General features: G+C 51.5%; 1 protein-coding gene and 1 long non-coding RNA gene across 3 annotated transcripts; one reads left to right on the top strand and one right to left on the bottom strand.

Moving 5' to 3' along the window:
- Positions 1 to 3,248: 3,248 nt before the first annotated feature.
- LOC135404016 (uncharacterized) lies at positions 3,249 to 5,360 on the top strand. Its single transcript, XR_010425551.1, has 3 exons — positions 3,249 to 3,326; positions 3,596 to 3,751; positions 5,155 to 5,360. It is a non-coding gene; the product is annotated as an uncharacterized LOC135404016 (long non-coding RNA).
- Positions 5,361 to 9,283: 3,923 nt separating this feature from the next.
- On the bottom strand, positions 9,284 to 18,614 carry ANP32E (acidic nuclear phosphoprotein 32 family member E). Of its 2 annotated transcripts, none has more exons than XM_064638484.1 (7): positions 18,338 to 18,614; positions 16,742 to 16,891; positions 16,098 to 16,220; positions 15,230 to 15,392; positions 13,995 to 14,149; positions 13,316 to 13,367; positions 9,284 to 11,956 (listed from the first exon to the last, which is right to left on the bottom strand). In XM_064638484.1, exons 1-7 carry the CDS (start codon positions 18,389 to 18,391, stop codon positions 11,889 to 11,891), a joined length of 765 nt encoding a protein of 254 aa, XP_064494554.1. In that variant the 5' UTR covers positions 18,392 to 18,614; the 3' UTR covers positions 9,284 to 11,888. The 2 variants fall into 2 exon arrangements, with proteins under 2 accessions (XP_064494554.1, XP_064494555.1); XM_064638485.1 differs by having other exon boundaries at positions 9,284 to 11,953.
- Between the last annotated feature and the right edge of the window lie 3,958 nt (positions 18,615 to 22,572).

Here is a 22,572-nt window from a genome sequence, read left to right as displayed (position 1 = left end):
CAGGCTGGGGAGGGGGTGGATAAACACAGTTCTCCAACACAGCCGATGGCTCCTGCTGTGCAGAAGGATTTCTTGGAGTTACTGATGGAGGAGGCTGCAGAAATTGTTGCTTTTTTTTTTTTTTTCCTCCAAGGCAGATGCCTTAAAAAGAGAAGGTTTGGACTTGGGAAGTAAAATGGGAAGTGCGGTGCTTCCAGCCTCGGAGCGCTGGAGGATCCAATCCTCTTCCACGTCCCGAGAGAGGGGAAGAGACAGAAAATAGTTTGACCCACATTCACAAGAATAATTATTGACTTAACAAGTTCCAGCTGGGTTTTCAAATTAAAGCTGGGCAAGAACAGACCCACTTCCCTAAAAAAAAGAGAAAAGGGAAAAACTCAGGGGTTTTGTATGTCAGATGTACCCGTGTGCAAATATATCCCTGGAATATGCATGTGTAGAGATTTGTGTGTGTTCCTATCTCATTAAGAGGGAATTCTTTGGTGAGATATGCAGTACAGTGCCTTGGATTTCTTTTCCCTAAATCCAGTTTGAGCTGCTGGGGAGTTCATTGTCAGGCTCAGAGCATCCCCACACTCCCTTCCCTGTGAGGCTGGAGGGGCTGCTTCGATGCTGCAGCTGTTTGAAGTGACACCTGGTGAGGAAAAGGCAAAAGGTGCAGCTGTAGTTGGACCTTTTGGAAGTGTTTCCTGAGCCTGGCCCAGGAGTGGCAAATCTCCAGTGCTCTCAGACACTGTTGTTTGGTTTGACTCTATAAAATGTCCCAAGGGACTGAAAACTACAGTGACACTTCCACTTCCTCAGTCTGTAACGTGTTTAACAACTTCTTGCTCTGTTTTGACACAACTGGCCCCTGCTCAGAGGGAAGGCAGGGGTTTTAAATATATATTTTTTTTTAACTTTTGGGGATGTTTGGGAGAGGCCAGATGAGCCACAGTTCGAAGTGCAGAGCTCAGCCCACCCCCTGACACCATTGGCTTGGGAGTTCTGCACTGGAATGGTGATCCCTCCTTCCAAAGCCCTGCCCTGGGGCTGATGGAATTGGGCCTGTGGCTGGAATAAAGAGCCCATACATGCAGGACAGAGGGAACCATTCAGAGCTGGAGGAATCTGTGGCTCACAGGCTTATACTGGGCAGTGAGCAAAGGTCTGGCATTGACTGGAGTGACCCAGAGGAGATGTGGACATCATTATTTAAAGGACTCCCAACAGATGGGCTGAGTTATTAATGGCTTTAAACTGAGAGAGAGAAGGTTTAGATGGGATTTTGGGAAGTTCTTCCCTGTGAGGGTAGGGAGGCACTGGCACAGATTGCCCAGAGAAGCTGTGACTGCCCCATCTTAATAAAAGCCCAACACTGGTGCTTAAAAACATCAGTTCTTTCCTTCTTCCTTTCTGGGTAAGCACCATGACCTTGTGTTGACACGGTTACTGTGGAGTTCTAGAACCTGGGATTTTTTCCTAAATGACTTGCACGTTCCCCACTAAAAACTGCAAGACTTCAGATAACACCAACACCCTGTCAGTGGCAGAGATCAGGAGGAATCCAGCTTTTCTGATTCATTCCTTATCCCCGATGCTGCCTTCCAAGAAACCAAGATTTCCCAATGTATCAATCCTTTCCCATGACTTGATTTCTAGAAACCTGGAAGGGAGACTCCAGAAGGACTGGTCCTTCCGTTTCCTTCTGGTCTCATTTCCCTACATCTCCAGCAACATAAATAATCTTATAAGTGATGTAAAACATTTCCAAAAAACATACATTGAAAGCACGAATCCCTCAGGATTCTCTGCCCAAACCAACCCTTCCTTCCCTCTCTCTCCCTGTCTCAGTGAGCTCTCCAGCAGCCTCGTTGTTTGGATAATTCAGGGTGCCAGATGGCTGCAAATATGTTCACAATCCTCCTTACCCCGCTCCCTCCTCCCTGGCACCCTCACCGCTCTACCCGGTACCGAGCACCTGGTCTGTTCCCGTTTGGAGCCTCCCTTCTCCTCTCTGGAGCTAAATTGGCACCTCTGGTTTGTATTTTCCCTTTAAACGAAGCGGGAAGATCTTAGGGAATGTTTTGTACCAGGGGATGCTTCCTCACTGTCGCTTGCACCATCAGATAATTAATAATGTGCCTCCTCCTGCCCCGTGGCACCATCTCCCTTCCTGCGGGAATGCTGTCCCTGACATGGGAAGGTGCAGCTCACCTGCCGGGAATCACGAGGGCGGAGCAGCTTCTTCCTATTTTGAGCACAGCGATCTCATGCTTGCCCTTGGCACGGGGAAAGGGCACATGGAACGGGGTGATTCATCCCAAATCATGCCCCGAGGACCTGGCAGAGGCAGCGTTCGACCGACCGCTCTTCCCTGCCTCACAGGTACTAAATTCACTGTCATACTCTGAGCCTGTTATTCCATAGCCCAGGAGTGCCCAAATCCCAGGGCCTGAGCCCACAGACGACTTTTCTGTGTAATGGAACATTCCCAAACTGCTGAGCAGTAAGAAAAGGACAGAAAGCTGTTTCGGTGGCACTGTAAAAAGGGAAGTTTCAAGGCGTCTGAAAACACAGGCAGTGACGTTTCTAGAACTGAGGAACAACTGAGGTCCCGAGCTGCCTCAGGAATGCTGCAGCAGCACAAATTCGGGTCACGGGAAGGGTGAGTGGGTTGTCAGAGGAAACGCTGAGAGGTGAGACAGCATCTCTTTAGGTTTTCAAATGCCTCCCCTCAAGTGTCCCCATGTTGTGTAACCAGGCAGTGTCAGCTCTGTCCCTCCAGCACATGCTCCAGTTCTCCAAGGTGTGGGAGACTTCGACCTGTGTTCTCCAGTCTGTGTGTCCCACCTCAGGGTGCTGGAGTACATTTGGCTGGTTTGAAGAGTCTAATCCTTCCAGTGGGAGCTTGGGACCACACTGGACTCCTGCCCTGCCTTTGCTGATGACTCCAAGTCAGACATTTCCCCCTGACAAAAGGCTCTTTTCTACTCTCTTACTCATAATTCACACCAAAATTGTAAATGAAAGCAACATCTTGTGCTGAAATCCTAGAAGGAATTACAGTGGTTTGTCTATGTCTCCTCATTCTTTGCCACTCTCATCACTAGCACGCTCTACTACTGGCATTAGTGCCCAGGGGACAGCTCCTGGACCTGCTGTCCTGGGTTCTTTGGCTCTGTGAGGCAGATCCTGGCTGACAAACACTTTGGAATTGCCCACCCACAACAGAGCAGAATGTGTCTGGTTACAAAGGTGGATGACAGGAAGATAAGGCACAGGGTCAGGTGTGGTGTGAACAGAGGCCAGCGAGGCCAGATGGACAGCCGGGGGAGGAGATGCAGGTAGGAGTAGCTGGAGATGAGCCCGTGAAGAAATAAGAATTCAGCCGTATTTGTCTAGTTTTGCTCTCGTCGATGAGCTGGTGGGTGAACTCTTCCCTGGAAGGCAGGAGGGAGCAGATGGCAGCAGGCAAATATCTGAGTTGAGCAAGGAAAGAGAAACCAATTTTCCAAAGGATCTATATGACATACGAAGGCCAAACATTATTTTTATGAGCCAGTATGAGCCAGGGCTCTTGTTTATCGAACTTTACCATTTTGTCTCCTGCCAGCAGACAGAAACCAAGTGACCCTGTGACCTAGAAAGGACCAGAGAGCCAACAGCCCGGGGCAGGTGCTCAGAGCTGGCTTCCCCAGGAACCGACAGGACTCTGAGTGCCATCTCACAACTTCTGGGAAGCACGACTCCCAGCTCTGTCTGCAGAAAGGTAGACAGTGCTGAGATTATATATAGCAGCAAGTGGGCTGGGAGGAGGAACACTGGGCTGCAGGGAGGGGGAGGCTGCTCTGGAGAAACCCAGGGAGTGTCTGCTGGTGCAGCACAAACCGCAGTGGCCCCGGCGAGCCGAGCCGGGTCGGCGCTGGCCTGGGAGCAGTTGGCACTTATGGAATTCAGGAGAGCCCTGGGTACTGCTCTCAATCCCCTGCTCTCAGCTCTTCTTCCCTACCCACGTACATAGATCCATCACTCAGGGAGCAGGTGGATACAGCAGGCACACTCAGACTCCAGGAGTGTGACCTGAGACCCCTCCAGGGGCTCTGAGGCCTGAGTGGGTTTTTCCAGAAAATTGTTAAAGGTGCTGCTCTTCGAGCTGTCCATGGATGGCCAGAATCATTCCAGCACTCAATAGCCCAGGGCTGCCTGCATCCTTCAAAATAGCAATTCCCTTCTAAGGACTTTGCATTTTGCCTCATCAGACAGCTCTGCTGTGTGTTTGCCATGGATCACGGAATAATGGAAAGGGTTGGGTTGGGAGGGACCTTAAAGCCCATCCAGTCCCATCCCCTGCCAAGGGCAGGGACACCTTCCACTATCCCAGGTTGCTCCAAGCCCTGACCAACCTGGCCTTGAGCACTTCCAGGGATGTGGAGTCCACAACCACTCTGGGCAAGAGTCCCTTCCAACTCGGGATATCTCCGAATCTCTGCTGCATTTTCATCCTTGCATGAAAGCGGCGAATGAGCCCAGAACCCTCCAAAATGTGCCGCTTCGAGGAGTCACCCGGGCTCTCACAGGTGGAAGGCAGCTCCGACACCCGGGCTGTGCCTCCCCCTCTCCAAACCCGTCGCTGGTCGCGCTGTGCCCTCTAGTGCTCGTTCTTCCCAGTCCGGGGCTCCTGCAGCCCGAGTTCACCGGGAGGATCGGGAATAGCCGTCGGGAGCTTTTTCCGTGGAACTGCAGTTATCGAACCCTTTTCCCCTCTCTGCTCCCCGCGTGGCACCTGAGGGAACACACGGGCTCCGCAGCAGCCTCTCGGTGCCCGGGTGCCCTGCCCGAGCCCAGTTCCCCGTGCAGAGCACGCACAGATTGAGGGGAAAGTACTTTTTGCTTTCTGTAGTGAGAATGCTTAACCGGCCTGTAGAAGTTGTGTGGCAGTTGAAGCCTCCAGCCATCCAGAAACTCAGAGTAGAGAGATATTGATATAATAATAATTCCTCCTTCCTTCCCTCCTGGTGCTTACAGAGGAACGACGGGTCTGTGCAGGGATGTGAATGAGGAGGAACTCTGGATGGCTGTGGGAAATAAAGGGCTCTCTTGGGGAAAACCTCTTTAATTTCTGCAACATGTTAATGTAAGAGATTTCACCAATAATCGGCCTTCCACCCCCAGTGCTACACAACGAGTGAGATGGAAACACCCCTCAGCAGATCACCAGAGAAAACATTCTCATCTCCACAAGTCTGTGCCTCAGAGCACACCCCAAACCCAGCATTTCCCACCAGAAGCTCTCGGAGCCACACTAACTGCGGTGGGAGCATGGGATGAGTGTGCATGGGAGGTGTGAGCAACCCCAATATTTGCCATTAAAAAGTCAGAGCTCAATTACGTTCTTAAATACATTTATAACTTCTTGCGCAAAATGGGGCAAGACTTGAATTTGCAAGGCTGATCCTACGGCTTTTAGTGTGGATCCTCCAACAGTGACACTGATGAAAGAACAGACTGAAGACAATGTTCTTGCTTTTCAGAAATGCAAATTACCCGAGTCACTCCTGTCGGTACCAATAAGTTTTTGCTGTGACACAGGAGCTCACTTGAAACACGGAGCGTAGAAGAAACACCACTTTTAAGCAGAATAATTATGACTCATCGCAGTGACGAAGCTGAGAGACACAAATGTGATTCTGAAATGGATTTGGGCGGGCACTTGCTGCAGAGACACATTATAGTATCCACACGCCGTCAACCAGGAGCTCCCTTCCAGCCTCACATTCCTAATTAAACATGATTCCTGCATGTCCCCCACATTCCCAGGAAAGATACATTCCCAGGGACAAGGATGTGGCACCACAAATGGCCAGAAGAAATCAGTGAGGCCACGCTGAGGAGCCCTGACTGGCTGCTCCTCAGTCATCACGAGGATTATTTTATTTGAATTAACTCTACGCTAGAAGGAAATGGCCCTCAAACCCCCCATATGAGCATGTTTCACTCATATAGGACAGATCTGCTCCTTTTCCAACACAAACTCGAACTCTGGGGTCAATTTTTTCCTAGAAGAGAATCCTTTTCCTTGGTGCCAGGAGTTTCCAGCTTTAATGTGTCCTGCGGTTTTCTCCTGGTTTGCTGCTGTGGCCGAACATTTATTTTTGGATTCTCCCTCATTTGTGCCAGTTAAATCTGAAGCAGGAGGAAAGGCTTTCCTCAGCTATTTTTGCGGCTGTTTTTTTATTATCTTTTTATGAGACACACTCAGAGCAGAACCCGAAGCATACTGTGAACTGCAATTTTAAAGTTTAAAACCAGAAGAGTGTTCCCCAGGAGATCTAACTCGAACTCCGGCAAGAAACCTCTCAACAGCAGTAGGACCAGGAATTTCCCTGCCCTGGGCTCTGCAGAGGGATATTTTCAGTGTCCTGCTCAAAGCAGATTGCTGTCCCTGACTCCTTCTGTCCCATCCAGTGCGTTTCAGAACCTCAGGGCAGCCCCAACTCTCCATTTGTGTCAGTCGATCCCTGAACAAATGGAGAGCACGAGCAGGCACGTCCAATGTGACAGTGCAACCCCCGGCACAACCAAGAGACTCGGAAATAGATAAAAACAATCCGAGCATCCTTTTTATCTCATAAACTCGGGTCTCGTTCTTTGGTTCAGACCTTTGCAATGTGTATGATCAGTGAAACTGGTGTGTGTATTTTTAGCGTACAGCAGCTCTTGCTGCCAAAATCAACAACAGCTCTGTTTGCTGTAGAACGGGGCAGTTTTCATTCTGAGATTTCTCATTACTCCATTCCACAGCTCGCAGGATTTTACACTTTTCTACGAACCAAAATTCCTGAATTCATGGGATTCCGTAAGAACACCAGCTTCCCTGTTCTCACATAAAAATACAGATGAGGAAAGTTGAAAGTGAGTTCCCTGAGAGCCAGGCATTGAGAAACCTTCAGGTTTTATATCCTCAGTGTGTGGGTTTTTTAAAATTGATTTCATTTGAGGGGGAATAAAGGGGGGGGAAAGGCTAACTCATCATCATGGAATATGTGGGAATGGCAAAGGATAGTTCTAGTAGTTCTTGGTCAATATTTTAATACCAAAAAAAACCCCAAACCCTTTTGTGAAAGTCTGACCTGTGGGAGCCCTGGATCATCGCTCCCCTGACCCAGGGGGTCACAAAAATGAACCCAAATCCTTTCAGGACTGTGGCTGGGTTGAATTAACCTGGAATTGGGCAATGTCTGCTGTAGGGATGGAGGTGAGAAAAAGGGAGATTTGCCTGGTAATCTGCACATGCCACATTTCCCTGGGAAAGCAGGACAAATTTGGGGGACATTAGAAAAATACATTGCAGCAGGAGCTGGCTGAAAACACATGCTTTAGACTTCTCTTGCTACTGGCCTTTAACTAAAGAATATCAGGAATTCTACGAGGAATTTCTTCCTATTTTCACCAAGGGCATTTTTACCAAAGCCCAGCTGAACCTGCCCTTCCTCACGCATGACCCCAAAATCCACCTTTGGGATCAGGGCTTGTATTTTCGGGTTTTTTTGTGTTGTTGTTTTGTTGTTTGTTTGTTTTTTTCCTATTTGGACTCAGAACCACTTTGTTTTCCACCAACGGCACAAAGCTCGCAAAATCTGAGGGGAAAAGCCTTTCCTGGGGAGGGGAGCAGCGGGTGTTTTGAGTGGAAAGGAGGCACTTGGTGCCGGGGGCACAGGGTGTTTTGGGTGGAAAGGAGGCACTTGGGGTGGGGGCAGAGGATGTTTTGGGGTGGAAATGGAGCACATGAGGAGGCAGAGGCTGTTTTGGGGTGGAAATGGGGCACTCGGGGGTAGTTTCCCCCTCACCGCCGCCATGAGGGGCCTGAGGGGCCGGGGGTGGGTGGGGGGAGCGCCGCGCGCGGGCGCCGGTGGCGGGAAGGCGGAGGGGCGGAACTGCGGCAAATCTCAGCCAATCAGCGGCGGGGTCGCGGCTCGGCCCCTGCTGCCCGCAGCCGGGGAACCCCGTGGGTGGCGGTTTCCCGCGCTCGGGGGCTCCGCGCCCCCCCCCTTCCCCTCAGGCGGGTCCCCGTGAGGGGCGGGGGACGCCGCCCCCCCCCCCCCCCGCCTCATGAGGCGTCCCGGCCTTGAGGAAGGAAGAAGAGGGGAAGCAGCGCCGCTGGGAGGGGGAGATAAGGGCCGGGGAAAGAGCAAGAAGGGGCAGCACAAGACAAAAGCCCCGGGAGGAGGAGGAGGAGGAAGGAGCAGCAGGGAGGAAGCTGCCCGGCCGCCCGCCAGCACGGCTTCCCCTCCCTGCGACAAAATGGAGGGCGGCCGAGCCCCGGGGGGACGGAGCGCGGGCTGGGGCGCGGCTGGACCGCGGAGAGCCCGTCCCGCTCCCAGCCCGCGCCCCGGGAGCCGGCAGGTGCTCGCTGTGGCGGCAGGTGCGCTGTGTACACCCGAGGCTGGGGCGGGCAGAGCTGGTTCCACACGTCGCGACAAGCCCAGGAGCCCATCGGCCGCACCGCAGGTTTTTCCTGGTTTTGAAGATGTGCCCACACAGCGCTTGAGCTTCCTCCACAGCCCTTCACTGTGGAAGTACCACAGCACAACAGCCTGGTTTTACCTCACCCACCTGTACCCCCAAAAGGTGGATTTAACCTGTTTAACTCAGGTTCCACTTGGTCACAAATCCACAGGGTAGAGCAGCCAGTGCAGGTCTTCTGCTGGAGCAGCAATTCCTCCCCACCTTTAAAACTAACTAAATAAAATATCCGAGAAAGCCACCACCCATTTCTTGCCTAATTGCTCATCCAGCAGCAGAAAAGCCTGTTTGCTACTGGCTTTCTCAAGTGCATCCAGGGGATTTTTGCCAGGAATGCTGGACTAATCCCAAGATAAAACAATGCTCTGTCTGGCTCGGGAGGAGCAGCAGGGTTTTTTAAAACACTGTTCTTCTCTGAGGAATAACTGAGCACCAGACTCGAGCCCGGGTTGCAGGGCACAAGTCAGGGTTTGTGAAAAGCAAAACAGAACCAGGCTCTTGATTTTAGTTTTTGTTTCTTAAGACTCAGCCAGACTTGGACATGTCAAACTTACCTGGAAACACTCTCAGGGGACTATCCAGGTTTCACAGAACATCCTATCCTTCCTTGACTGTTACAACATTACCAAGAACTAAAGTACCACAAGTCCAAGTTCCATCCCCAGAAAGACACATCCCCATTCCACCACATTTAAGAGATAAAAGGAAACAATTCCCTCTTACTCCATTCCTTGAGAAACATCCCATTCTCCACAGCTGGACATACCCCAAGAAGTAATCCAATACAATAGTCTCAATTTATTTGAAATAATTCGGTTTGAAAACTTTTTAATTTAAAATTTACAGCACACGTGGGGAGGAAACATGTTTTGTTACAACTAAAAGTTATCAGAAGAGTGCTGCAGGGCTGTTGTCTTTAATTTAACACTGTCATGGCTTTATTCAAAACACAGTTGCACAAAATCAGTTACTCCAAAGTTTCAGGAAAGAGTCGGAGAAGGAACCGAACCACACTATATACAGACTGCCATACAAAGAGCATTAAAATAGGACAAAACCTCTACAAAATATAAAACCCACCCTGACGTATTTGCATGAAAAGACCACCCACCAAGCAAAAAAGTTTCAAAAGTTATCTGGAGGCTCTGAATTCCTCGTTAAAAAACGCTGTTGCTGCATGCCGAGCGGAGGGCACGGGACTGGGGATGGTGACGCTGGGACCGACAGATTAGCAGGAGCTGGGACTGTGAGGGGCTCGGGTTCCGTGTGGTGGCTGTGGCTGCTGGGGAAGTGTGGCCTAGGGAAGGGCTGTCACCCCTCAGAGCTCAGTCTGTCTGGTCTCAGGAGCGGGACTCGCTCACCCAAACGAGCCCACTACCCACATAATTTTAATCCATCAAAATAGACTCTTTTTTTCCCATTTAAAACTAATTTTATCTGCATTGGTAACAGACAGTTAAGGAAAACCCTGACAGGGAGGTGCTGTGACGGACACACTTATAAATAACAGGTTTCAATCTAAAAACAAGAAGCAAAAGGATGGGGAAACACCTTTTCTCTCAAAGCTGAGCATGGAGCGAGTGCCTCGCCCAGAGCCCCCAGGACATGACAGATGTGCACTGACCCATCCAGGACTCATCACAAACACAGGACTCGGTTGTGGCTGCAAAGGAAGTTTTACCATGACTTTTCTAGTGTCTTTGGAGATATTCCTTAAAAAACACAAAGCCCAAGGAGTCAGCTGTTCCCGAGTGTGGCACCGCCCGCCTGACTCCTCTCCGAGGCCACTGCACAGCTACAGGAGAAACCCGGAGTTAAGGCTCTAGTTGGGGGATAAAAACCACACACACAGGGAATGGGGCTTTGCAGAACTTCAACCCTGCATGATCTACACTCCACTGAAGGTCACATCAAACTACTGTGTGCAATTCCTACGGAACATCCACAGGGAACCGGGTGACGGGGGACTGACTCAGGCCCAGGAATCTCCCTCTTCCCACCCGCGGGCTCTCCCCAGTTTCCGGCAGCTATCGGCAGCCAGGGCAGATACAAAAATAAGTCTCTGGAATAAAGCTGTGTGTGATATTTGGTTCAGGACCTACGTGAGATGTCAGTCAGTGTGATATCACGCTGCGTGAAACCCAGATCGCGACTGAAGGAGGAATGCTGGAAGTTGGAACTTGTTTCCAACAGGAAAGATGATACATCGGGGCAGAACTGTTAGGAATTATTAAAGGCTGCTAGGAAAAGCTTCTCTGCACGTCCCCTGTGCTTGCTCCCAGTGCGTCTCCGCAGCCACTCGATACAAACCCCCGAATATTCCCGACTGTTACACACAAACTGAGCGTTTTGCCTTCAGCCAGATTTACACACTTTAAGAGGTGACATGCAGAGAAGGACCAACTCGGGTTCATCCTTCCCTTCAACGGTTCTAGAAAAGCTGGGGGGGGGGGTTGGAAAACAACGCGCTTGGAGGAGTTACCCGTTCACTTCTGCATCAGAAATGCATATTTCATCTATTTTATACATTTTACAGCCATGATTGGTGCAGAATTCCCACAATGACAATGAGAGAGCAAAGTGAGTGAAGGTTTAACAAAGATTTCTAGCAAAATGGGTTAAAACTACACATTAATTGCTTTGTTAATACTTGCAGTGACAATGGATTTGGGAGAAAACTTATGGATTGCAACCCTTTATGGAACACAGCTCTTTCAGTTTGCCAAAATACACCCTTGAAGGAATCTAGTGAATACTCCAAACACTGAGCATCAGAGCAAGCAGGAAAACAAAAAGATCTTCTGAAACCTGCTGAGGCTTCACCCTGGAACACCCAAAATGGAGAGAAGCCTTAAAAAATATCACAGGAGTCACTTTTTAAAAAGCTGAAACACGGGTGTCATCTAGTTGGGTGTTTCCAGTGGAATCCCTGAAAAACTCAGCTTAGTGTCAACTGATTTAAGAGACTGTGGAATTCGCCACGGAGCGTTGTTCAATTCATCTTTTTAAGCATAAAAACTTTAAAATCCTGAAGGAAGTTCCCAATATTAAACCCATGGGGCAGGGGGTTGGACTCAGGGCTAACGATGACCAACACAGCAAAGTTTGTACGAAATTAAAGAGCTCCAAAGAAAAGTCTGGTGGGGGGGGGGAATTTGCCAATGGCTTCAGTGATTATAGGGCTGAAAATTGTTCTCTACAGAAGGTTCCTACGGGCTATCAGAGCTTATCTGGAATGATAAAAGGGGCAGGAATAGTAAAACCACACTTCTGCTATAAAAAGTTAACATAGGATTTCTGTCGGGACATCTATGGTACATGGACATACAGAGCTGCATAATCACTATTGCGTCTTCCGTAACTGGAGAGTCTGGTCCTGCAAATTAATCCTCCTCTTCCTCGCCTTCGTCCTCGGGCTCTCGTTTCCTCTTCTCCCCTCGGACGCCCTCTGCTAAGGGAAGAGGGATGCACGCAGCCCGTTAGCTCTGCTCCCACAGCAGCAGTGCCACAGCACTTCCACACAGGTGATGGGAACAGGGCATTCCCAACGGAACATCCCCGCTCCCACAGCAGCAGCTGTTTGCTGACTGACTGATCCGCACGGGCCGTATCAAACCGGGGTCAAACTAAGCACGGGATGTCCCACCCGGGAACTGGTGATATCCAGCAGATTGATTAAAAAATACCTTTGAGGACTAAAATGCAAGTGACCTTTTCCTACCTCCCAAGCTCCCTCTTTAGAGCTGCCCCAACACCCTGCCCAGCACAGCGGTTCCTGCAGGTACCAGGTGGGACATGCTCCCTCCTCTCCCCCAGGGACAGACCTGGCACCAGGATCTCGGACAACATCCTGGAGCTTTTCCGTAGGAAAAGGCCGGATTCGGGCGGCACGCTGTGCGCTCTGGTGGTGGGAGCTCGCAGTGCAATGCTGCCCCTTCCAATCCAGGAATTCCCCAGGAGTCATTCCCTGGCCCAAGGTCCATCCCGACCTCAGGGCTGCATTTGTACAAAGTGAAGAATTCACCCTGCTCCTTCAAAATCCCCATTTTTGCAAGTGGAAGATCCAGCTCCCAAACCCACTCTGCTGAGCCCAGTGTAGAGAGGAGATGGGGGCCCAGCTGGGGAGAAATTCTGGGACTTGGCTTCACACAGACGTGGAAGCTTTTATGAAAAAAATTATTAACAAATACTCCAGTAACCAACTTGTTGCAAACAGACCTTGGTGCTCTGGCACATGCCCTGGAGCAGCAGCAGCCTGCACAGACACCGTGTTTTCCACACGGGATCACACACTGCACCTCAAAGCAGCACCAGCCCCTCACCCTGCCTCGTTCTGTTTGACCATGATGCCCGTGGCTGCCAGCAAAATGTATGGAATTAAGGAGTTACAGCCACTGATGATAAGACTGGAGAGATAAATATCGTTAGGGTTCCTGGACAGGCTCCTGGGCTCAATCTGACTCCCCGGAGCTGCCCTGAAGTGGAACTGCTGACAGAGAAGCCACTTGCAGCTGGATAAAGGGAAAGCTCCAGCTGGTTCTGGCTGCCAGGGCTTTGCCAGCAGAGCCTCTGGGGCACTTGAGGGATATTTGCAATGTATGGAAATAACAAATCCACAGTCCTGCTCCTCTCCGCGCTGGAAAAAGACAATTCCCAAGTGCGCAGGAGATGCAGCTCTTCCCTTTTAGAAAACTGATGTTTCTTCCTCATTTTTATTTTTACTTTTTATTTGTGTGTTAATTTGCATGTCCCAATCCCACAAGGGTATAGAATTATAGAGGATTGTTTCATTTAGAACTTCAGCACTTACCTTCTTCCTCCTCATCACCTCCTTCAACGTAGTCGTCATCGTCCTCTTCATCCTGTACAAAAATCAGGAAACATTTTTATGGTTGCTGTTTATTGAAGCCTTCCTTCCACACTGATCCCAAGCAGAAATCCTGCTGGGGCAGCAGCTGGCCCCAGAGTCTCATTTTCTTTGCTTTTCCCCACTGTTCCCTATGTTGTACCAGCTCAGAAGTTACTGACAAATTAACCAGGAGAGAGAGATGCCAATGGCTTTTAGATTTCCTTTGTAAGGGCCAAGGACCAGAAGGAAGCACAACAGCGTCTTCCCAAGTTATTGTGAAAATGAGTAAATTGTTGTGTTGGGGTTTTGTCTTGTTTTAAGCTGAGAAATGTAAACAATCAGCTCCAGAGAATTCAACAAACTCAAGTCTTGTTTTTATATCCCGGAACTTTACAAACAGGGGAGAGTGACAAGTCAAAATGGGGAAACAGCCCATCTGACATCTGCCCTTGGAATATGGGAATTGAACCCACTCCCTGATAGGAAGCAAACTCACTGAATTTTCATCGAGACTCTACCCATCACCTTGTAAAAGGTGCCTGTTTTCTGCCCCCTGGAACTGGACTGGAACCGTTTTCCATATCCACAGAACCCCACAGGAGCTTCCCTTCCTGCACTTGGCAGAATTTACCAACTTTACCTGAATCTCTTCTTTCATCAGGTAAGAAAGACCAACTTCCTCCTCCTCTTCACCTTCCCCCAAATCTGAAGCTCCATCATCTTCATCATCTTCCTCTTCATATTCTCCTGGAGGCCCAGCTTCATTCTCATCATCATCATCATCTTCATCCCCCTCTGCAGTGAAGGACACACACAGGCCATTCACTCCCCTCTGAATACATCAGGGTGAGCTGGCTCTTTTCCAGAAGGATTTGGGGATTTTTACTTTTTCTTTATTCTAAATGCAGGCCACACGTGGGAAATGACCACGATTGTAACCGAGTTAATCTTTGTTAATTCCAGTTAATTTTTCCTCTAAGAAAGGCTCCCACTGTTTTTCCATCACAGGCTTCAGGCAAAACTCGACACCTGAAGCAGGTACAAACACAAACTCCTACCAGGGGAAGGGGCTTCACTGCAGAACCCAACCCTAAAATATTTTAAGGCAAAGCCAGCTTAACATGGTGCACACCTCTGCTACCTGATGACTGGAAAATGCAACACCTGCAGCTCCAAAGGGATGGCCCCTCACCTCCCTCCTGTGCCTGGAGCACTAATCCCTGTCATGGGCCAGGTCAGCAAGTGACAAGATATCACCAGCTGATTTAACACTTAAATTCATTTTCAACTTAAACTGTTAATCTGTTTTCAAATATTGAGTTATTTTCACGTTCCAAGTATCAACCCCTGGGCTTCCACTGAGTTCTCTTAAATCCAGGCTCCCAAAGCCTACAGGATTTGCTGACAGCAAAAACAGCCTCCTTAAGGACTGCAACCAAGGCGGGACCAAAAGGAAATTTTTTGGTGTGCTTTTGGAACCAAAAATCATATTACACTGAAGCATGGGGCTGAAGCTGTTACAAAACCCTATAAAATTCTGATTTTTTACTCAAAATAGTGTCTGTCCCCTCACTCTGTATCACTCAGCAGCACAAAGGGCTTTACTCCTGGCAACAACTAACTTAAGACAGTATTTGTGTCTTTTAAAAAGCACCTTTAGGCCAATTCCCTTAATCCCAGGCAGCTCCTGCAGGACTCGAACCCTCTGACAGAGTTTTTGCTCTGTCTCAGTGTGTTAACACCAAACACACTCTGGACTCAGCACTTCAAGAACACGAGCAGCATCACCCTCGTGTGCTCAGGATGTCCCTGCACTACCCTGAGACCTTTATTCCAGCAGCCCATTCCTACTCCCAGTTTGCTGCGGGAAGTTACCGTCGTCATCATCTTCCGAGTCCGGTGCCTCGTTGTCCTCCTGATCAAACCCGTCCAGGTACGTGATCTGCTGGAGCAGCTCGAAGATGCTGTCCCTGTAGTCCTCGAGGTTCGTAATCTCACAGTTGAACAGGTCAAGGCTCTTCAGGTTCTTCAGATTTTGCTGAAAACGAACAAAAAGGGTTTTTCCCTTTCTCAACACACCCACGTGGTGCTGCCAGGTACAGCGCGGTGGCAGAATTTACTCTGTCCCCATCCTTCATTTCTAGTCAGCATTTTTCACCCCAGAAGTTCAGTCCAAATTCTGGCAGTGGCTGAACCCCCAACACCTGTGCAGATCAACACCCCACAGCTCCCAAAAGCTCCTAAACCCACAGACTCCCTCACACCCTGGGGGTTGGGTTGTGTGTGCAGAGCCCAGATTTGGACAGACACCCCAATCATCCAGAAAAACAGGGGAACAGATCACCACAGCTCCCTCCTCTGCTTCACCAACCCACTGCTGCTGCTCTCCAGGTTTGCTCCCGGTTGTATCCCACACGTGTCTGAGTCACCTCACAGGTTAGTGAAAGCTCACCCTAACAAATGAGCACAGAGGGGTCAGCATGACACACCTGGGCCACTCTTCCTTCAAAGACAAAACAAGCCCAACAATCTCACTCAGGACATCCCATACCCAACATGGGAGCATTTCCCAGCAGTGGGGTTCCACGTGCTGTCCTACAACAGGGCACCGAGTCCATCAAACCAGGACTGACCACGAGACTGACAAACGTTTGTACCAATCCATTCCCAAAAATACTAATGGATTCTTGATAAAAAAATAGTATTTATGAAATCTCCCGAGCCCCTCTCACTTCATACTCACAAGAGCTTCCACAGTGCCAAGATCTTTGATTTTGTTGCCACTTAGATTTAGATATGTGAGATTTGGACATCGCTCTGCCAGGACCTCCAGGCCTCCGGAAATGACGTTGTCGCTCAACTCCAGCTATTGTACAGAAGAAAAAGGAATTAAATAGTTGGATTCTCACCCTTAGATTCAGCTGCTTCATCGTTATTCATTCTCCCTTTAAGTGTTTAATCACTTTTGAAGAGTTGCTCAAGTTAACAAGCTTTGGCTGTCAAAAAGTTCCTTTAAGCTGGGAATTATAAAATGCTCCTGGAAGTCTCATGTGTTTGGGCATCTCAGTTTTAAGTTATTAGGACTGGAGTTCACTGCCAGCAATCCAAGGGCCTCTTACCAAGGCCTGGTGCTCAGCAAGGCACAGCCAACCTTCACAGTGTCCACAGCCAAGCAGTCACCACCCAAGAGGCAGTGAACAAGCCCAGTTGGCCATAATTAACTGGAGACACCCAAAACAATTTCAGACTTAAAAAACCCCAAAAATTTCACAGATACAGCACTGTTAGCACCACACAAGTCCAACTGTTGAGAGCCAAAAGGCGTGACCGCGGCTCGTCCCCTGTGACTTTGCCCTCCCAGAGCGCCGGCGGACGGGAGATACGCACCTTCCTGAGCTTACTCAACGTGGGGAGCTTGGCCAGCGACGTCAGCTCGACGTTGGCCATGCTGAGAAACTGGAGTTCCTTGAAGGAGTCATTGAGCCCTTCGATTTCCCCGTTGCTGGACCGGCAGTTATCGAGCACCAACTCCGTCACCTGCCAACAGGCCACACGTGTGGGTGTCACCAAAGCCCCCCACTCACCTGAGCCCCGACCCAGGCAGTGGCTGCTGCTTTGGGGCTTGGTTTAAATTCACACCAGACTCGTGCCCCAAAATCCTCAACACCCACTTAACTAAAAGTGCTTTCCTTTGCCCTGAGCATGCATCAAACTCTGCAAAACTGCCACCTGGCCCCAAAACTCCCCCGACGGACCCTGGTACAGCTCCCCACAGCACTGCTGGGTACGCAGCCAACCACCAACTTATCCTCAAGGCTCACCGTTTAACTGTGCATATTCAAAGCCCTCAAACCAGTTTCACTCAGAACCCAAAACCTTCTGACTCCAGATGATTTTCCCAGAGAGTTCTGCAGGTTATTTAAGCCCAATTAAATAATTTCCTCATGCGAAAGAGGCTTGATAATCGATACAGGTCGTGTGCTTGGAGAAGCAGTGACAAGGAGCAGCCAATTAATTTTAAATTATTTTATCTAGAGTGGAACATCCACTCGTTAAAGGACAGGCACAAGGTGACTCTTCCCTTTCCCCACACACTTTTCATTAACAACATTTTGGGAATGCTGCAGACCCCGGGCAGCACTGGGCCAGCTTCCCACTTATACTTTATTTTTTCCATAAAAACACCGAGCTTTAAGGAAAGATGCCCGGAGAGAGGGGCGGTTTCCCAGCTTCGCCCCCGGCAGCCGCACGCTGGCAGCGAGTGGAGGCCTCTCCGGGTACCTGCAACCCACAAACTCCACGGGAGCACGACCCGGGCGAGTTAAATCAACACTTTCGGGAACTTTTTTCCCCCCCGCCAAAAACCCACGTGCGCCGGGTGTGGACTTTACTCCTGGGGCGAGCCAGGTGCTGGATCTCCTCGGTGGGAAGCTGGGAAGCGATGCTCCGGAGGCAGCGGGGGAGGCGGCGGGGGCAGCGCACGTGCGCTCCCGCTTTTCCACGGGCTTCGGGCTTTTTTTTCCCCTTTTTTTGGCTCTTCCCGAAGAAACGGGAAGTTGGAAGCCCGGGGGGGGTTAGTGAGGAAAGCGGGTGGGGTGCGAGGACCCCGCGGGATGGCGGGCGCGGGAAACGACGGTAATTAACACCAATTAAAGGCGCCGGGATGAGCGGCGGGCCGCGGCCGGGGCCGCCGCCGTGACCTGTTTACTGCGGCCGGCGGGAGCGGCGGATTAACGGCGGGGGGGAGCCAGGGCCGCCGAGCCCCCCGGGAAGTTCGGGGCGACCCGAGGGAGGAGGCGCAGGGGGAGCGCGGGCGGCCCGCGGGTCCCGGGGCCGCGCCGGAAGCGCCGCCCGCGCCCCGCCGGGCCCTGCGCCACGGCTGACCCAGATTCGGCGGCGCCGCCGCGCCCGCGCGGCCCGAGGCGGCGGCGACGGCCCCGCGGGGCAAGGGGAGCGCGCCCCGCCGGCCCCGCCGCCCCTCACCTTCTCGGGGGCCCGGTTCCGCAACTCCAGGTTGATGCGCTTCTTCATCTCCATCGCCCCCCCCCTCCCGCGGTTCCGCACTGGCGAGGGAGGGTGGCCGGGAGCGGCCGCGGGGGTCGCTGCGGCTGCGGCGACCGCCGGGAGCGCGCCGGGAGTGGGTCGGGGGTCGCCGGGGCCGCCCCGGCCGCGCCGCTCCGCCGCAGCTCCGGCGCCGTCAATGGCCGCCCGCACACTGAGCCTCCATGACACGGCGCATGGCGCCCCCCCACGCCACGCCACGCCTCTCGGGGCGGGGCTTCCCCCGCGCCGCGCGGTCATTGGCTCCGCCGCTCCCAGGGCGGTGCCTCCCCATTGGCCGAGCGCGCTGCCCGTCCGGGCGCGGGGTGGGAGGGGTGGGAGGCGGGGTTTGTGTTGGCGCGCGGGGGCCGGCGGGAGCCGCGCGGGGCAGCGCGCGCGCCCTGAGCACGTGGGGCGGGGCGGGGGCGGGGCCGTGGGGGGGGCTCCGAGGGCCGGGGGGGGGGCTCCGAGGGCCGGGGGGGGGCTCCGAGGGGCGGGGGGGGGCAGCGGCACCGGGAGGGGTCCGGGAGGGTCCGGGGGCGTGACACGGGGTCACAGGGCCGGGAAATAGCTCTGTTCCGAGCATCTGAGCCCCTCGGCGGGGATACGTGGGATTTATGTCCCCCTCGGGGTGGATAGATGGGATTTACGTCCCCCGGGGTGGATAGATGGGATGTATATCCTCCTGGGTGGATATATAGGATTTAGGTCTCCCTCGGGGTGGACATATAGGATTTAGGTCTCCCTCGGGGTGGACATATGGGATTTAGATCCCCCTCGGGATGGATATATGGGATTTAGATCCCCCTCGGGATGCATATATGAGATTTAGATCCCCCTAGGTGGGTATATAGGATTTAGATCCCTCCCAGGGGTGGATATATGGGATTTAGATCCCCCTGGGTGGATATATGGGATTTAGATCCCCCTGGGTGGATAGACGGGGTTTATATTCCCCTCTGGGTGGATAGATGGGATTTAGATCCCCCTCTGGATAGCTAGATGGGATCTGTATCCCCCTGGGATGATAGATGAGATTCATATCCCCCTCAGGTTGGGATTTAGGTCCCTCTGGAAGCACGGGAAGCTTTTTTCCTATTTAGAACGAATGAATTTTTCTCTCTGTGAGCTTTTGTCCCGGAAGATGATCACACTCCAAGCCTGTGAGCCACCAACGTCCCTCGTGCCCAGGCGGAACAATTCCAAGACAAGCAATTCCAAATATTTACATATTAATTCTTTTAACTTTGGAGACATAAATAAATGGAGACATTTTGGCAACTTGGTGACAGAATAAAAATAAAACCCAAACAAAAACCAACAATCCCAACATGGGAATCTCGGGTTTGTTCCAGCTTTGTTTAAATTCTGCAGAGAAAATATTTCCTGTTTCAGGATCAAATAGGGGAGAAGGCAGCCAAGGAGTTCGGCTGGTGTTTGGGGAAGGGGTTAAAAATAGGGAGCTGGGGGGGAAAAAGGGAGTTGGAGGAGAAAAACAGTTTGTGAGGAGAAAACCGGGAGTTCAGGGGGGAAAAAAGGGCTTTGATGGGGGGAAGAAAAGGTTGTTGGGGGAAAAATAGGCATTTAGGGGAAAAATGGGCATTTGGAAATCAAAGTTTGTTGGGAGGTCAGAGCAGAGGTGTTCCCTCCTTGCAGAGTTGTGTGTATTCCTTGTTTTACCTTTATTATGGGATTCAGAGTGTGGAACCCTCCACCTGGGCGTTGCCCACCTCAGGACCCATTTACTTTGGAATTAGGTGTTGGCTTTTGGGCAGCAGCAGGAAAAAGGGATGGGAATAGCTCATGTTCTCCACGTTGGGGCTTTAAGGGTTGGTGTTGACAGACAATGGTCCATCCGTGGGGAGGACGAGAAGTTGGGAATTCACTGAGGAACTTGGGAATATTAAAGGCAGGAGAGCAGCCCCAGACCCTGTGATTGCCTAAATCTGCACATATTCACCTTCCCAGGGCACTAAAAAGGGGGTTTTCAACCCCGGAGCCAGCTCTGAGTGGCTCTTCCTGGGCCATTTTTGTGTCCTTCCCTGGTGGGTTTGGGGCTGAGACCCCAAAATAACCCCGTGGGCTGCGGATCCCCCAGGACATCGTGCCTGGATTGTGGGAGTCATGCTGGGAGCAGGATTTGGCTCCTGGAGGGTTTGACAAGGAGCTGCCCGAAAACACCAGAGACCTCGAGAGCCTCCTGCTCCCTTCCTGCCTGGAGATAACTGGGAAAGGTTCTCACAAGTGCAGGGAAAATCCTCTTTGTGTTAAAGCTGCTTATCCCGGGGGTTTGCCGGGAGAGCCGGGCGGCCGCTCACGGAGCCCCCGGCCAGGGAGCCACCAGCACCCCCCGAGCAGGAGGAAAGGGGTAAATCTGGGAAAGGAGCTTGGGAGAGAGCTGGGAGGATGGCAGGGGGAGGAAAAACCCCTGGCTGCACCATTGGGGAGGACACCCATGACAGCCTGGGGTTCTGAAGGGAAAGTTAAAATAATGCCTTAAACTCACTGTGTTTTCCCTGATCCCAGGGGTTTGCTCATTCTTGGTGTTGCAAGTCTGCAGGTCCCATAATGGAAAATTTGGAGTTTTCTGCCAGCTGGAGCCCCAGGATGGACCCAGAGCACTGGGGGTGGTTGAGGATGATCCAGCAGCAGGGACTGACTGACGCTGTTCCTGGCAGGAAAGTGCCTTTGATGTGGCAGGAAAAAAAAAGAGCATTTTTGGACTAAAGAGGTTTGGGTGAATATTTGCAGCTTTGGGAGTGGGGAGGGCATGACCAGCCATCCATCTGTGATGTGATTGGGTCAGGACACCCCTGTCCCAAAACAATGCTGGAAGGTGAGGATTTGGTCAGGAAGGTTTGGAACTGGAGGGAAGGGAGTGATACAATTTATGGTTAAGCCAGGTTACAACAAACTGGTTTGTTCTCCATGTGTGTGCATTAGAGGGATGGTTTGTAGGAATAAACCCGTAAACTTCATGCACGTGCTTTATTTTCCTTTCATTTCTTTTTACTCCACTCTGGGGTTGGAAATCTCACTGCCACGTGTTCCTAAATCATTTCCCAAGGGAGCTCTTGGCTTTTTTTCAATGCACCCTGGTGGCAGCACAGAGCCAGGAGGTGGCACTGGCCAGCAGTGCATCCTCCAGCCTCTCCCAAGCCCGTTCCAGGCCTTTTGGCTTCCCTAGGAAACAAAACTCTTCTACTTTCCAAGCCTGGGAGCCTGGATAACCCGGGTGTGCGATGGTGGGGAGCGTCCGGAGGGAGCTGGGGGCTCTGGGGACAAGGTGGCCCTGACCACCATGACCTCCCCTGTTGGACTGACTCCACCTCCATTGGCTTGACCTTGACTCATCCTCTGTTGACTGGTAGGACCTCCCAAGACCAGCTGGGTACACCTGGATCACTTTTCTATCCCTCCCTCCCATTAACTCTTCCAAGGAAAAGCAACAAGTGGGGGATTGCATTTTTTTTTTTTTTTTCCACCCAAGAGGAATTTAACTCCAATTTCTTGACCAAAACCCCCCCATTTCTGGAACGGTTTGCTCTCCATGTGCAGCTGGGGGGGGCTGGGTTGGCTGGAGGTTTCCTGGTCCAGCTTCTCATTGCACCCAAACATCACGGGTGTTTCTGGAAAATAAACAGCGTGAAGAGCAACTGTGGAAGAAACTAAGTGAGAAGCTCCTGGCTGGGTGTGGAGGCTCAAGAAGATCCTTCTGATGGGACAAACCCCACGAGCTGTTGGTGTTTGTTGTTCCTGTTCTGGTGGTGTTTACGGATTTATTTACCATGACAGACCGTGCACCGGTTGTTGGGGATTTTATTGGCAGGGGCTCCTATTTACAACAGAATCAGAGGAAATAGGAAAGGACTGAGGCATTACAAAGCTCTCCGAGTTTGCACCGTGGTCACAGTCCCCCCGTTGGAACCTTTGGGAGAGTCACGGCGGTTCCGGAGCGGAGGCAGCGCCTCGTGGGGAGGATGTTGTTTGTCGTTGCCAACACCTGATGAAGTTCTGATCTCCATCCCAGCTGCTGCGTCTGCAACAAGGGGAGAAGGTGAGGAAGTTCACGGCCCTGCGTGTGGCAGGATGGGGTCGGGGTGTTCCTGGGACACTGGAGAGCTCCAGCCACGGGAAAAGGTTGGTCAGGTGGGACAGGGCTTGGAGCGACACGGGTT

Source organism: Pseudopipra pipra, chromosome 29 (genome assembly GCF_036250125.1).
Source record: "Pseudopipra pipra isolate bDixPip1 chromosome 29, bDixPip1.hap1, whole genome shotgun sequence".
Classification (NCBI taxonomy): Eukaryota; Metazoa; Chordata; class Aves; order Passeriformes; family Pipridae; genus Pseudopipra; species Pseudopipra pipra.
This window is presented reverse-complemented; position numbering and strand designations above follow the sequence as displayed.